The 16,671-nt window shown below is 39.4% G+C and overlaps 1 protein-coding gene across 4 annotated transcripts in view; it reads left to right on the top strand.

Annotated features, from left to right (window-relative positions):
• SRBD1 (S1 RNA binding domain 1) overlaps nt 1–16,671 on the top strand; it is a 251,220-nt gene that overhangs the window by 57,054 nt on the left and 177,495 nt on the right. For all 4 annotated transcript variants that reach the window (XM_030557685.1, XM_030557683.1, XM_030557686.1 and 1 more), the window contains 2 exons: nt 5,471–5,574; nt 13,085–13,192. In XM_030557685.1, the coding sequence (XP_030413545.1) occupies nt 5,471–5,574; nt 13,085–13,192 (212 nt within the window). The remainder of the gene's footprint in view (nt 1–5,470; nt 5,575–13,084; nt 13,193–16,671) is intronic.

The raw sequence follows: 16,671 nt of genomic DNA, 5'->3' as shown, positions 1-16,671 counted from the left end.
ACCATGTTGAAATCATGCAAATTAGAGAGAGAAAAACCCTGTCACCTTTTTTCAACTAGCCCCACTTCAGGATTATTTCCGTAACACGTTTTCTGTTGCTTTGTCTTAATCTTTATTTTAAATGCCACAAGTGATGTATAGTCTTCATCACAGTTTTGTAGAACACTAAAATTAACAGTGCATGTACAGTATCAGTTAAAGAATCCGTTCCTGTAACTGGGAAGGTTTAGAAACTGATGCCCTCTGGTGACTCAGCATAGAGGAGACAGAGTGTGTTTTGTTTGCACAGTACGTGATTTCAAAATGCATAGCTGCTAACCATTACTTTCTCAGTGTCTGGAGTCTTTTTTCTGAGAGCAGTATTATATTAGAATCATGAGTCAGGCCCCCCAGAATCATGAGATTGGCTTGAAAACCTCATTAAAATCCTGAAAATCAGGTAATTAAATATATTTGAGTGCTTCTTACTTCCCTTCTGGTTTTTGAGCCACATTTGCAAGCTTTTCTCTACAAAAACGAAGGCTCCAAATTTACTTTAAAAAAGTGAAATTGAGATTTGTATGAATGTTATAAATGTGAAAATTGTGCTAGGGCCCGAGAACCAGAACACTTAATTGCCTAATTTTTTTTTAAAAAGTGACTGGCCAGTTTACTTTCATCCTCCAAACTGAGTGAAGAGGGAAAAATAATTAAACATCATAAATAGTGAAAAGGCAAATTTAAACTTTTAAACAATTCTTGCTGCTTCAGTTTTTTTTAAAATGCACAAGTGCAAAACAAAACAACAACACAGGAATGTGCCTCTATTGCTTTCGCAAAACCACGAGCTTTATTCTTTCTTGATCAGCCTATAAACTTTTCTTCAGTCTCCATCTACAGTGAATCCATCACCAAATTCCTCTGTTTCATCATTAGTTTATGTCCTCACTGGACCTTACTTTTGTTGCCTTCTCGCCAACTCTACTCTAACTACTGAATGTATGTCTGTCATACTTGAAAAGTCTGTGTTGTTTGCATTGTTGTAGTGCCTAAGAGCCCAGCTAGGGTTAGGTCCCATTGTGCTAGGCACTGTACAAATATAATTAAGCAATAGGTTGTGACCCGTGCAGTTTACAATCTAGATCTCCTGTTTTTAAAAATACAAAATACTTCTCTCTTGCCATACTCGCTTCCTAATTTCAAAACACCTTTTCTCTTTCTAGCCTTGCTTGCTAGGGGGAAAATAAAACCTTTGTTTTTTGTTTTTTCACCTAGTATTTTATTTCTCTTTCAACTTGGCCCTCGGTTTCTGAAAATCTTGGTCATTCCCCACCCTGAATTTATTTCCTATCCAATCCTTGCAACCCTGAAAGCTATGTGGTCACACTTTCACTTGCAGTGCTCTGGATTAGAACTCTCCTTCCCTCCTAAATAATGCGAGTCACTTCCTCTTTAAGTAATGTCTTTTCTCCTGTACCTGTTATGACTTTCAGTAAAGAATGTTGTGATCTTCCATATTAAGGAGGCCATATAAAATATGCACTGAAGAGAGAAGAAGGGATAGATAAACTCATTCAAAGAAATCCTCTTTTTCAGTCCATTGTTTTTTAAGAAGCATGTCTGTAAGTGATGTGGAGAACTTGGAAACTTTAGGAAGAATCTGTGAAATTAAAAAAAAAAAAAAAAAAAGATTTCCCTACATAAAAATTACACTGAGAATGCTAGAGCATTCAAGTTAGGCAGTACTCAGAGTTAAAGTTCTATGAACAACCTTAATTATGCCATTTAGAATCATGTATCTAATAAAATCATGTATATAAAAGTACAGAATAAGTTATTTCTAGATTTGTAGTGTGAGTAACACAGTACAGTAAAAGCTGTGTTATTTGGTACTTTACCAGCCAGAAAGTTCTATAAACCAGCATTTCTGATCTTCATTGAAAGTCCGGTTTATAGTCTAGTTGGCACGGGCCTGCCAGGCTCCCTACCTGGCTCTGCATGGCTCCCCAGAAGCGGCAATATGTCCCTGCTGCTCCTAGGTGGAAGAACAGCCACCAGAGGTTTGGAGTATGGGAGGAGGTGCGGGGCTGGAGTTTGGGACATGAGAGGGGGTGCTGGATCTGGGTGGCACTCACCTCTGGTAGCTCCCCACAAGCAGCGACCTGTCCCTGCTGCTCCTAGTTGGAGGCGTGGCTAGTCAGCTCTGCATGTTGCCCCTGCCTGCCCTGAGTGCTCGCTCCACAGCTCCTATTGGCTGTGAACCTCTTGGTTAACTGGAATTTTCACTTACTGGCGCACCCCCCCCCAGACCCCCATTGTCCCAGCATGCTGGATAAAAAAGCTTTTACTGTACTAGTGAAAACTTTAATTGCATCTAAAGAAGGATATGAACTGAACTGGATGGAGAAAAAAAGATAATTCCTGGTTGCTGAATTAAAAAAAAAAATTAAAATATAGGTTTTGAAAAATAACGACGCAATGTCAGCTTCGTTGTATGTGTAGCTTTACCTTTCCTGAAGGTGCCGCCTGTCTGGAAGATTTTGCTGTATATTAAAGATAGTAGTTATGCACCCTTTTTCTCTAAGGGTATGTCTATCTACACAACATCTAGACACCCGTGGCTGGTCTGTGCCAGTTGACTCGAGCTCGCAGGGTTTGAGATGCGGAACTGTTTCATTGCAGTGTAGACTTCTGGACTCGGGCTGGAGCCTGAGCTCTGGGACTCGCCCACCTCGCACGGTCCTGGTCCTGGGCTTGAGCCCAGAAGTCTACACAGCAATGAAACAACCATAAGCCTGAGTTCCCTGGCATGGGCCGGTCGCGGGTGTCTAGTTCCTGTGTAGACATACCCTAAGAGGAAAGAGGTCAATATATCTTGCCCTTCTTCTAGGATGCTAGCTGTTCAGGTAGGGGACTTATATATGTACAGCACTTAGCATATTTTAGTCACTGCCACAATATAAATAATAGAATGAACCTCCACTACAACATCTTGACATTGTCTGACTTGCTGTAAACATACTAGTGCTTATGCACTAGTCTGTTTCATTCTTCTTTTCTATACCATGTGGCAGGAAGACATAATTGGGTATGGGGGAGGGGAGGAGGAGAGGGATATATAAAATACCATGTTTTAGGCATAATAACTTCAATACCATTTAAAAAGTGTGATTCAAAAGTAGGGTGACCAGATGTCCCATTTTTATAGGGACAGTCCTGTTTTTTGGGACTTTTGTTATATAGGTGGATATTACCCCTCACCCCCATCCCATTTTTTCACAGTTGCTATCTGGTCACTCTATTCAAAAGAGATAATTAAAGTTACTGAAAGATATAAATGTAATATATTAATTCAAGACTGTTGCTGCTTATTTTAAGGCTCTCTGATAAATATGTAATCAGAAAGTTCTGGGAAATAATACACAAGATGTTATGTATTCAATAGCTAGAACTAAGTCTGATGTATCTCTTTGTGTCACTGGATTAAATCCCTGCTCTTATTTTGTTTTTAAAAGTTATTTTATTCATTATTCATTATAGTGTAACTCCTATCCATTGGGGTTGGAGAAGAATGTATGGTAGCTTATGTCCATTGTGGCTGTTTGTGGAATCTGCTGCCAAAAGTGAATACTGTACATGACATGGGGAAATTGGCTAACTGCTTGCCATATTTAATTGAGGCCCTTTTCAATTTATATTTTTTTCTGTAGACTCTCATCATTTAGAACAGACTAAATTGAATGTTGAATTTTAAGGTTGGTGAAAACATTTGCTAGTGAGAGAGAACTCTTTTTGCTAAGTTCCAACTCAGAGCATTTTTACTGCCTAGTTATAAGCCCTTGTAAATAAAGTGTTTTAATTAAACACTGACCCTTAATAATAATGTTGTGAATAGTGATACTATAATTCTATATTAAATATGTTGTTTGTCCTGTAAATCATTTTGATTTCACTTTAGCTTGACATTAACTTTGTCTTTTTATATATATAAAAAATTGGAATGAACATGAAAGTATTTGATTTGTTAAAAATGTGTCTTTCTAATCTCTGCATGAAAACGTTTGCTTTGGCAGTCAAGGTACCCGATGCTATAATATTTCACATGCAATTTTTATTATTAGCTTTGTTGTTCAATGATATGTCAGGCCTGGTATGTCACAAGCACAATAAAGCTGAGGAATATAAATTGGTACTATGTCCTGGAGTCATTTTAAACCATTGTATTTAACATATGTGACATGTCTGAGTTAGCTAGTGATTGAATTAAAGTTCATGATTGACACAGAGTGTTCTGTTGTGACAGTGTTTATGGCCTGTAATATGCAGCAACATGTGCAGCAATACAGGAATGTCAACTTTTAACAGCTTTTTTTAATGGAATCTCCACGTCTAATGTTTAAGGAATATGTGTTGGTGGAGCTTCACTTAGAGGAAAAAAAGGAAATAAAACTGAAATATAAAAACCAGTGTTCTCTGCTGTGCTGTTGCATGCAAATAGCATGCTTTACATTTGTTACATTCCTTATTCTGAGATTGCATTGTCTATAAGATACCAATATAGGGCTTGATCCAGATAGAAAAGGATCCCATTGACTTAAATGGGATTTAGCCTAGGTTCATAGTGACAAACTCCCAGTAATTGTCTCTTGAATTGTGACCTCAGATTTGTCTTAGTCACAGATGCCCATAAAAAACCCAAAATGTGTATTGAAATAGATTTTTTTCTTTCCAGACCTGCTAGCGTATTAGTGTAAGTGCTGCATTTGTGCACAGATTCTTTCTCCTGTGAGCATAGATGATTGTGTCGTCAATATGTGCAGTGATTTAAAGGCTGGTATATTAATACTAATTTGAAAATGGGGTCCAAATGTTTTAAAGTTTCCTAGGGGTGAGTAATGAAAAGTTCAACTTTTACAAATTAAACTGATTACCTTTCTTGTCACACATTCTGCTACAAACTGACTGATTTTAATATGGGTTGTTGTCAGTACAAATAAGGAAACCAGGAGCATAAATGTAGCTCTGTCTGCTGTTTTGCTTTGAATCACTTTCTGTTTTGTTTAGTTAAAGCTTGAACTGTGGTTGTACAAGGACAACACCTCAGTGGATCAATCAGTGAATTAACAACTGGCTATTTTCCTATTTTGTTTTAAATATATATAAATATATATATTGTTTCTCTCTATATAATACATGTATACATACATGTACATAGGTATATATATAAAAGAGAAACTGGATTCTGAAAAAGAAATTGGGATTCTTTACTCTGGGGAAACAATATACTGTATTCTGCTATGACGTGATTTTATCTAAGTTACATTTTGGATGTTATCTGTACAAACCAATACTTTGTCAACTGTTTTACTATATAGGCAGCATGACTTGCTCCAGAATGTCAAGCAAATGTGTATACAAATGTTGACTTGATAAGTTTATCTTTTGGGTATTTTGTGTGTCATCTGTCTTTGCCATTTATGTTTGCACTCAGATTCTGGCCATTAACCGAGGGGAAAATCTGAAGATCCTGACAGTGAAGGTCAACGTTCCTGACGGGGTGAAGAATGAATTCTGTAGGTGGTGTGTCAATGAAAGGTCTGTATGTGTGTGTGTGTATATATATGTATATATATTCTTACTGAAATCATATTTTAACATAATATAAACAGCTACATACTAAAATGCACCTCACATGTCTTGTTACATTAAGAAAATAATTTAAACAAATGTTTAACGTATTAGATGAGTTTAAATTTGTGAACAGCTAGATTTCATTCTGTATTTTCTCCTACTGCAGGCTTATTATTATTTGGAGGAGGAGGAAGAGGTAGATGGTTTTGGCTGTATCTTGAGAATTCTGGCAACATTCTTTAAGCCTAAAATTCTAAAATATTTGAAGGTTTATTTTGTAATGCATTTTGAAATTTTTACAGTATGCCCTTTGTACAGGGACATGTGGTAGAAGAACATTTAGGATAAAATACTAGTATATTTTGAAGCTCTGAAACATCTGGCACCGGCCACTATCAAAAGACACTATATAGGTTTCGATAGACCATTGGTCTGACCTACTATGGCTTTTCTTAGTTACATTGATATGTATTGACTATACAGTCTAAAATAGTCTATCTGCATTCATTAAAAATTTTGTGCCAAAAATATGAAAGAACATTCTTATTTCTAATGAAAAGTACACTTTTTAAAATAAAGAAGGTGTGACTACTTCCAAGGCACTATATAATTTGATACTTTGGAATGCATTCTGTATACTTTCAGGAATGTCATTTATTGATATTATTTCTTAAATATTATTTTGTATTACCCCAAACACTAAATATGATCTGTTTCTCCATAATTCCCATCACAGATGTCCTGACAACTGACTATGCTGTTTATGTAGGCTAGTGGTTAAAGCAGAAAATTGGGAGTCCGGACTCAGGTTCTATTTTCATTTCTTACTGAGTCTCTGTATGACTTCAGGCATGTTACTTTCTTAAGATAACTTGTCTGTTGTGAGGCTTGTTTAACGTTTGCCAAATGCTCTGAGAATCTATGGTGAAAGATGTGCTCTGAGTCCTAGTTATAGTAATATTTTCTCCAGTGCTTTGCTGCTTCTAGGTCTTGGTCCCTTCCCTTCCCAGCATCCTTCCCTTCAGTGTCAGCTGCAGCCCGGCCATCTGCTTTGCAAAATAATATTCTCCTGACCTTATTTGTTTATCTTGCTTGCATACAAAAAATATCTGAGCTGGGGTTTTCCGAGGATCCAAAGAGTGTTAGGCACCCAATTCCCATTGTGAAGGATCCTTGGAAATCCTGATCTTGATGTGTAAAATTTAGTTAATGTGAAATAGTGCACAGACAGGAAGAAAGACCTTGCTAATGGCTGAATACATAAAGAGGATAACATACTATGATATGAAATTTTAAATTATACACCACAGAAAGTGTGTGAGTGATTAAAATTGGTTTGCTCTGGTCGTATAGTGTTTCTTAATTGTAAGGTCCTTGGGCTTTTCAGAGCTGTCATGATTCTTGATCTCAGTTAAAAATCCATTTTAGTTCTTATAGACACTAGAGACTAAACTTTCCCAGTGTAGTAGGTGAAAACTTTGTCTACAGCAGAGGTCCCTAAACTGTGGGTCATACCTCAGGCCAGCTCCCCCATGGAGTGGGGAGAGAGCGCCACCCAGATCCGCTCCTGACCCCTCCCCCAGCTGCCGGGCTTGCGCCCAGGGATCCGCTGCCGGCCCTGAGCCCTAGGTCCCGGCTGCGAGCCACAGCTCTGCCCCTGCTCTCAGCTGTGGCTCCAGCCTTGGCCCCCTTAGCCCTGTCCGCATCCTCCCCACCCAGAGCTGCGTCACTGCTCCCAGCGGGCAGGGAGTAGAAAGGTAAGAGAGAGTGCGAGGTAAAAAGTTTGGGGCTCACTAGTTTACAGTGGAGGAAGGAAATATCTGTAACAGTCTTAAAAAGCTGCATCTACAATAGAATTCAGCAACAGCATGAGTCACTGTCAGTGGAACAGTTTGTGCTGCTACGGGAATGACAATTTAAAATTTAAATTTAGATATTTTTGTCAGTCTTCCAGTGCTAAGAGGAATAATGACCTCAGAAATTGAATGTTCGACTCGAGTCAATATATGATCTTGCTTAGGTTTTTCTAATTAAGAGCCGAATTATTTTCTCTCAGACGAAAAGATTCCATAGGAGACAATTCCGGTAGATCTTGATGCATGAAAATCTATGCTAGATTCTACGCATTCCCACTGGATCTACGAGTGTACATCTGATCACCAGAAGAGTTTCCTAATGGTACTGAACATGGATTCTGCTCCACCCTTGGCCAGCCATCTTCAGTCTTGCACTGGCCACGTTACTCTGATGATGTTGGCACAATCGTCTGAAGAGGAGGATGAGAATAAATACACTCAGGGCTGGCTCCAGGCACCAGCTCAGCAAGCAGGTGCTTGGGCCGGCCAAGCAGAAGGGGCAGCACGTCAGGCTCTTAGGTGGCAATTCGACGGCGGGTCCCTTATTCCCTCTCGGAGGGAAGGACCTGCTGCCGAATTGCTGCCGAAGAAGAAAGCAGCGTGGTGGAGCCGTTGCCGATCACGATCGCGGCTTTTTTTTTTCTCTCCCCCAGCCGCTTGTGGCGGCAAAAACCCTAGAGCCAGCCCTGAATACACTCCCTGGTACCACAAATTCTAAATTTGACAGGTTGATTTTAGCTCCTCATTCATCTCATGTACAAATGGAATACCATGTAGCTTACTGCATTAGACCCAGACCTGAGTCTTTTTGGACTGCTCTGATTGTATACAGTGCACCAAGTCTACTTTTGTGATTTGTAGCCTAGTCAGCATTCTCTGTGCTACCTCTCTTCATCCCATATAATTGATTTGTAAATATTGGAGGCAGTCCTGTTTGATGACACTATTACAAAAGATTTTCCCTCCTATTATCAGTTGTTTCATCTGCAGTCACTGAAATTCATCAGCAATTCACATAAGAATAGCTCTCATTTTTTACCCGGTGCTTTAAATACTGTATATCTTTGGGGACAGATTTTAGATGCTGCTTTAACTTTTTGTCACCTTGCTAACATAAACAAAGGAGACTTTCATATAATATACAGTAGAACCTTAATTTTATGAACATCAATCTTATGATACGCCCACATCTTGAATACTGTGTACAGTTGTGGTCTCCTCATCTCAAAAAAGTTATATTGGCATTAGAAAAAGTTCAGAGAAGGGCAACTAAAATGATTAGGGGTTTGGAACGAGTCCCATAGGAGGAAAGATTAAAGAGGCTAGGACTTTTCAGCTTGGAAAAGAGGAGACTAAGGGAGGATATGATAGAGGTGTATAAAATCATGAGTGGTGTGGAGAAAGGGAATAAGGAAAAGTTATTTACTTGTTCCCATAATATGAGAACTAGGGGCCACCAAATGAAATTAATGGGCAGCAGGTTTAAAACAAATAAAAGGAAGTTCTTCTTCACACAGTGCATAGTCAACCAGTGGAACTCCTTGCCTGAGGAGATTGTGAAAGCTAGAACTATAACAGGGTTTAAAAGAGAACTAGATAGATTCATGGAGGTTAAGTCCATTAATGTCTATTAGCCAGGATGGGTAAGGAATGGTGTCCCTAGCCTCTGTTTGTCAGAGGATGGAGATGGATGGCAGGAGTGAGAGATCACTTGATCTTTACCTGTTAGGTTCACTCTCTCTGGGGCACCTGGCATTGGCCATGGTCAGTAGACAGGATACTGGGCTGGATGGACCTTTGGTCTGACCCAGTATGGCCATTCTTATGTTATGTTCTTATGAGTGACCAGTTATATGAACCATTTCTTCTTACAGAAAACAAATGAAAAAGAAATCACATAACAAAAGTGAAAGTAAATGAAAAACAAGTTGACATCATATCCCATTCTGATGCCTTCAGGGCACTAGAAATTGCTTTGCAGTGGTTTGAAGGACAAGAAGAGAACAATGCAGTGCACTATACTGCAATTTATGCATCATATCTACTGTAATGTTGAGATGTTGATTTTACAAACTCCTCAGTCCCCAGTCATTTTAATAGGGATTCTACTGTAGTGTTATTCTGAGGTGGGTCACTGCAAATCCCAAAGCTTTTTTTCTTATTCTTGTGCCTCCTAGGATTTGAAAAGAGATGTCAGTGCCCTATATCCATAGTTACCTACTTATTCACTTGCTTCTCATCACTGTAGTATCTGAGTACCTTCCAATTAGTTATGGAGTAACCATCCAAACACTCATCTGAGATGAAATTTTACAGAAGGGGAACTAAAATACAGAAAGATTGAGCTACATGCCTAAGGTCACACAAGAAGCTGGTGGTGAAACCAAGACTAGAATCCAAATATCCAGAGAGCAGAAAGTGCCCTCTCCATAAGACAATGCTATCTCCTACCTGTTAAATTAGTAGTTAATACAGTAATCTTTAATTTGTTCTCCTGAGGCAGTCTTATAACATGCCAGTGAGGGGAAAAGGGGAATTGGAGGATGATAGGCCTCTTTGAAAACTCTATAACTACTGATGTGGTATAAATCAGAAGGGCTGGAGACTGGAAACTGAAGATTATGTTGAAACTCACTGGGATGAGCACCAACCGCTAGAACTGTCATTGTGGTTGGGCCAAATTCTAGAAAATGGCTGGTTAGGTTGAACTGCCTCCTGCAGTACCCCTGACTCTGTATCTAACCCCCTCTTATGCGGCAGGACCATACTGATCACTGAGGAGGAGGATGGATTTGTACTGAAGTGTGATTACATTTTCAGAAGTTACTCTGTAAAAATAGAATCACTTGGCTTGAGGGGAGAGTGGATTTTATTTTTTTCCCTTCCTCTCAGGATGAAATTCTCAAATCCCACATAAGCCCAGAGTTATTATGCTTTAAATAGCTGTTCTTGTGGGTGACTTCCACCTTCCATGTATAATTAGCTAAATTCTCAAGAAAACAGATTATAGTGCTGCCTTTTTGACTTGGGGTCTAGAAAACCTGCTGTGTTCTTTTTGGATCAGTCATCATCACTGGTAATGAAGATTCCTCAGTTGAACTTTAACAATTCTGTTGATGATGAGTGTGCCCAAATAGAACCCAGCTCACCCTCCCATAGCTGTTATTTGCTATGCAGGCCCAACAGGAGTGCAGATATGTTTACCGTATTCCCTAGGATAAGTAGATGCACTCAGAGAGAAGACCTGTTGAGTAAGAAGATGCTATTTGCATAACAACTTTCCTGACCATTGCCACACTTAAAGTATTTTAGAAATTACTTAAGTATTCCAGAAAAAAACACTTCACTGAGTAGAGATTATTTAGGTTCAGATTATCTTTCAAGAGCTATCTACAGGTATTTTAGCTCCATTCCAGTGTTAAACTTTGCTTCCCTCTCTGCCCCCCACAAGTAATGGAATATGTGTGTGGGTTAAAAAACATGCTATTTATTCACTGGCTGTTTATTGAATACATCTTCTGGGTGTTTTTAGTTTCATGACGAATTGTGGAATGTGGTTCTGAGGCATTTATAGGACTCCTCACTGAATATCACAAAATCACTTTATTAGTCATACGTAGGTGGCATGCAGTCAAAAATATCTGCCGTGATGAGCTATTTGTGGATAAGAGATCTACTAATCAGCCTTAACAAGAGAGAGCGAACCTGATGTCTGCTGTCCAAATGCATTACTGTCTCCATCAGTATAGTCAGTTTTACCACCTGTACAAATTTCTGGTAATAGAATTGGGTAGCAACGAGAGCAAAGTAAACCCTGCGCCTGTTTTATGTGTATACCAAAAAATCCTCTCTGCAACAACGTATAATACAATTGTGGCCAAAAATTGTTGGTACAATGTTAAGGTCGTAAGGCTAAGGACTCAAAAGTAATGAAATGGTGAAACAAAGTCCTCATGTAATCTTTAAATCCCCTTGTATATATGCATCAAGGTATGATGTTTAATTAGATGATCACATACTACTACTCAAATATAAATATAAATATATAAGAAGAGAATCCATTTCAGGAGATAATTCCTTAAACAACTGAAAGTTTGTCTGGGCTATTTCAGAGAAGTTTAGGAATCTGGATCTTTTTAAATTAACTTTTACATGTAAATGCAGTACATACAAGATTAATACTCTGTATCTTGTAAAAATTAAAATAATTTTGAACTGCGCACACAGCTGGACAGATTTTCAAATGGCTACAACTCTCTCATGTTGTTAAAAACAGCTTTCTGAAATGTACCCAAATGTTTCCAGATAGAGAGAGAGAGAGAGAGAGAGAGAAATAAATACTGCCATGTCCCTCTTAGCTGCTCAGTGGACAACTTTAATTCTCTTGTGTCTGGTAGGTGATTGCATGGGTTCTTACTAATAATGTTACTCAGAAAATAGCTTGGTGAGAACCAAAACTTTGGATCTGATCACACCTGAATTTTGAGGAAGCTTGACATTCAGATCAGACTTTTGTGGCTTGGGTTGATGTCTTGTAGCAAATCTTAGCAGAGTCTTGTCTATCCACACAGTTGCACCAGAGTAGAAAAGGTAAAAGATGAGCATGGCTTACAAAATTCTGGGAGATTATTTTTTAATGAGATTTTGCCAGTCTCTGGAATTTGGTGTATAATTTAAGCATACCAAAAAGAAAATACATGTACTGGGTACATGTTTGCTTTTTTGCTGTTCCAAAACAAATAGACTGTTTTCACTCACAGAGATGTTAAGAAAATGTTTTAACTCAGTTTTGCATTTGTTTTCCCTTAGTTGTCCATAGTTCAGCGCTTCAACTTTTATGTGACCTTCGTTGCCTTCCTTAACCTCTATTCATGTCCATAACTCAATAATGGCCTCTGCAGGAAATGCTTTGTCACATATGAGGCAATGGGGAATTGTAAATGAGGTGCATATAATGGAAATGTAAAACTGATTTATTCATACATACTGGTTCTTTTTTCTTTTCAGTCCAAGTAAGAGGGAAGTTTTAATTTATTTTTGCAGTATTTTCTTTAAAATGAAGACAGTCTGAAATACCAGTTCCCAAAAAGTCCATAGTCCCCTCACCTTTTCTGACAGTAAAGGCATGCATGTGCCAAGTTACAGTGCCTTCTTCAATTCACTGTTGTAGATATAACTTTACAGCAGTATTGGTGCAGTAATACTGGCATTTATAGAACATTATGCTGAAGCAATTAATATTAAAGACTTGCTTTGGTCTTTATTTTTTCTCTCTCTTAACTATGGAAGCTTCTTCTTATCTCAAGAGGATCTTCCATACTGAGGGTAGGACAAGAAATAATCAGCTTAGTTTGCAGCAAGGAATTTTAGGAACAACTTTCTAACTACAGTATAAGGATACTTAGTCACTGGAACAGAGAGGTTTTTGAATCCCCATTACTGAAAGTTTTTAAGGACAGATTAGACAAATGCCTGTCAGGGATGGTTTAGGTATCCTTGTTCTGCCTCAGTGCAGGGAGGCTGGACTAAATGACCTCTTGAAGCCCATTCCAGCTCTACATTTATGATTTGGTGTGGTGGAAGTGTTTAATGCTGCCCTTTTTGGTTTTTTTGTATAGGTGGAGACCAAAACGCTATGCAAAACCAGAGTTAATGAACATATTGCATAATTCGGTGGAAGATTCATATAAACGTCTTATTTATCCTCTCCTCTGTAGAGAATTCAGGTAAACACTGAACTGTTTTTCACAAAACCTGTTACCATGTAGGATTTAGTGTGTATCATTCAGCCAAGTAAAAATTAATAATATTCAGAGTAACCTGAAATAATCCAAAAGAGATGAATTATCATTCTCAGTTCTCAAGATTCAGTTTTCAACTGCATTCAGGTTAGTGTAGGTAAAAAAGTGGTCTATGCTGAAAGAGAAAAATTTTGACTTGCATTATATTGTTTATATTACTAAAACACACTTTATTGTGACATGCACTATCAGAAGAAATCTGTAATCATAATTTTTTAAATTGACATTTTATAGGCATTTTATTCCTATTAATTTTAATTGGAGAAAAAGTATTTAAAATGGTCAATAACTCAACTTTGGGAGGGAAAAAAGAACCCTATTTCATATGTTGGCTGTACTTTTCATAATATTTTTACCTAACAAGTACAGGTTAGAGTTTTATATTACAGTACTATAAACACATCATTATCATCATCTTAACAATAAACCTTTGTCTCTGAAATTGTCCTAGACATCTGTTGTTTCCATTACACAATTGCCATTGCAATAATGCTGTCACTGACATTGTTCTGACTCCATTTCTCATATCTGTCTGAAAGAAACTGACAAAGTAATTGCTCTTGCTGGAAGTGGCCCTTCTGTTTGTCATCTGTACATGATAGCTATAGTAGTCATAATGTTGGTTTGATTCTGTACTATGGGTATTTTGATGGCTCTGGAAAATAGTCGTATTTTCAGTGACACTGTAATAGCTGTGTCATGAGATGAAGTGTCACAGGCAAGATATATAATACTGTTTGTTTAAACAGGAAATTTAAAATTCAAAACTTAGTAGCATTTGAATCTATTTTGCCATTGATGGGTGGGAGTTAACTACATAAGTAGACTCCAGTGTGACTGACTTAAGTCCCCAAAATAGATCACTTCACAGTTAGGCTGCCATGTTGGGCTTAATTTGCATCATTCCTTGCTACAGAATCTAATGTGTGACTTCTCTGGCCTTGGATTTTACGCATTGGTGCAGCCTCTTTTGCAGATGGGGAAAGCCAGGGTTTGCACTGGTACAGCTCCCCCTTGCTTTGAATCAGGATACAATCTGCACCAGTGCAGCGTATCATATCTTGCCTTCCCCCGTGTACACTATGGGGTTGTGTCGCTGCAGCATCTGTGGCTGGCCACTTATAACTGTAATCAGGACACATGCCCCAGCCCTGAATCCCTTCCTTTATTCCAAACTCCTCATTCCTGGCCCCACCCCAGAGCCCGCACCCCCATCTGGAGCCCTCACCCCCCCCCACACCCCAGGCCCCTGTCCCAGAAGGGAGCCCCCTCCCACAGTCTGAACCCCTCAACCCCATCCTCCAGCCTGGAACCGCCTCCTGCACTCCAAACCTCTCATCCCTGGCCCTACCTCAGAGCCTGCGCCTCTAGCCGGACCCTTCACCCCCGCTTGCACCCCAACCCACTGCCCCAGCCCAGTGAAAATGAGCAAGCAAGCAAGGGTGGGGGAGAGTGAGAAACGGAGGGAGGGGAGATGGAGTGAGCGGGGGTAGGGCTTCATGGCAGGGGCGGGGCTTTGGAGCAGGGGGTGGGGCAAGGCAAGAGTAACTGGTTTTCAGCAATCAGAAAGTTGGCAACCCTAACCAATGTAGGCAAGGCCTGAGAGTTGGGATTTCTGGGGTCTGTTCCTAACTTCAGCACTGATTCACTCTGTGACCTTGGGTGAATCATTTAACTTCTGTGTTTGTTTCCTCATCTGTAAAATGGGATTAATTGTACTCAAAGGGTTTCTTATGAGTCGTGGTTATATAGGGGCAAGTTTTAGTCTGAGATCCCACTTGACTCTCCTTATAGTGAATGGACAGCATGTGAAAGCATATCTGAAGGTTAAATTTGGCATTTAAAGGTTTGTAAAATGATACATATAAAGTGGACTTGTGAATTTGCTTGGTAACTGCAAGCTGGTATGACAGAAGCAAGTATTCAAATCCATTCCTCTTCTTCACTTTCCCCTGAACCTCCTTCAAATTTCACTTCAGGTTAAGGTTGCTACAGTAAAAATAACCCTTATACAAAATACACGACAAAAATATTGGTTAGTTGTGGTAAGTGTCATAAATACTCAATAAATCTTACAGTTAATACATTAGTAGGGCCCTACCAATTCATATGCAAAACGCATCCCGGACTGTGAAATCTGGTCTCCCTCCTTGTGGTATCTGGTCTTTTGTGTGTTTTTACCCCATACGATATAGATTTCACGGGAGAGACCAGCGTTTTTCAAATTGGGGTTCCTGACCCAAAAGGGACTTGCAGGGCGGTCATGGTATTGCCATCCTTACTTCTGTGCTGCTGCTGGCAGGGCACTGCCTTCAGGGCTGGGTGTGTGGCCAACTGCCACCACTTCTGCGCTGCCACCTTCAGAGCTGGGCAGCCAGAGAGTGGGGGCTGCTGACTGAGGGCCCAGCTCTGCAGGCAACAGTGCAGAAGTAAAGGTGGCAATACCATAACATGCCGTCCTAACTTCTGCGCTGCTGCTGGTGGCAGCTCTGCCTTCAGAGCTGAACTCCGGGGCGTGCAGCCGTCGCTCTCCAGCTGCCCAGCTCTGAAGGTTGCACCGCCGCCAGCAGCAGTGCAGAAGTAAGGGTAACAGTACTGAAACGCTCTCTCCCCCTGGCCAAATAACCCCTCCCACACACAACTCCTTTTTGGGTCAGCGCCAATTAGAACACTGTGAAATTTCATATTTAAATAGCTGAAATCATGAAATTTACTATTTTAAAAATCCTATGGCTGTGTAATTGACCAAAATGGGCCGTGAATTTGGTAAGGCCCTGTACATTAGGTTAAGAATAATATTGATGCGAAAATCCACTTTAAGTTGCAAAAATAGCCATAACACACGCCCACGCGCACACCAGATAAACATACAGGAATACGTGTTTTTCACCAAACCAACACCTTCATTGAAATCTTCATCAATAATTTATAATGTGAAGTTTGCTGCAACAATGGGTTAGTGCAATTTTTTGATTTGCTTTTTTAAAATAAAACAAATCTACTCTGGATCAGGTTAAGTCTGAGTTTAGGAAATAAGTGAAATACTTCGTTTCTGAGTGGATGTTTGTCCATATCTTATTGTTTGGGAAAATTTTGGCATAATTGGCCATTTCCAATTAGGAAAGGCCTGGAACTGAATAATATGGGATGAGTGCTGAAACTGAACTCCTATGGGGAAGAATGTACGGCACCTGCCAATAGTATTCCTGGCTCAAGACAGTGAGTAATCAGTTTCTCACTTTTGTGACCACTTAACTCCTCTCCTTTTTTATCCTCTCTCTCTCCTCACCAGAAGTTTTTCTTTGGAGTCTTGCAAGGGCTGCTAAAGTGTTTTAAAACCTCCTTTTAGTGTTAACATCTCCAACTTTTTTTTTTATTAATAAGCGTTGGAGCAGAAAGTTTTG

Source organism: Gopherus evgoodei, chromosome 3, assembly GCF_007399415.2.
Source record: "Gopherus evgoodei ecotype Sinaloan lineage chromosome 3, rGopEvg1_v1.p, whole genome shotgun sequence".
Lineage (NCBI taxonomy): Eukaryota > Metazoa > Chordata > Testudines > Testudinidae > Gopherus > Gopherus evgoodei.
The sequence above is the reverse complement of the archived record's forward strand: the minus strand, read 5'-3'. Positions and strand labels throughout refer to the sequence as shown.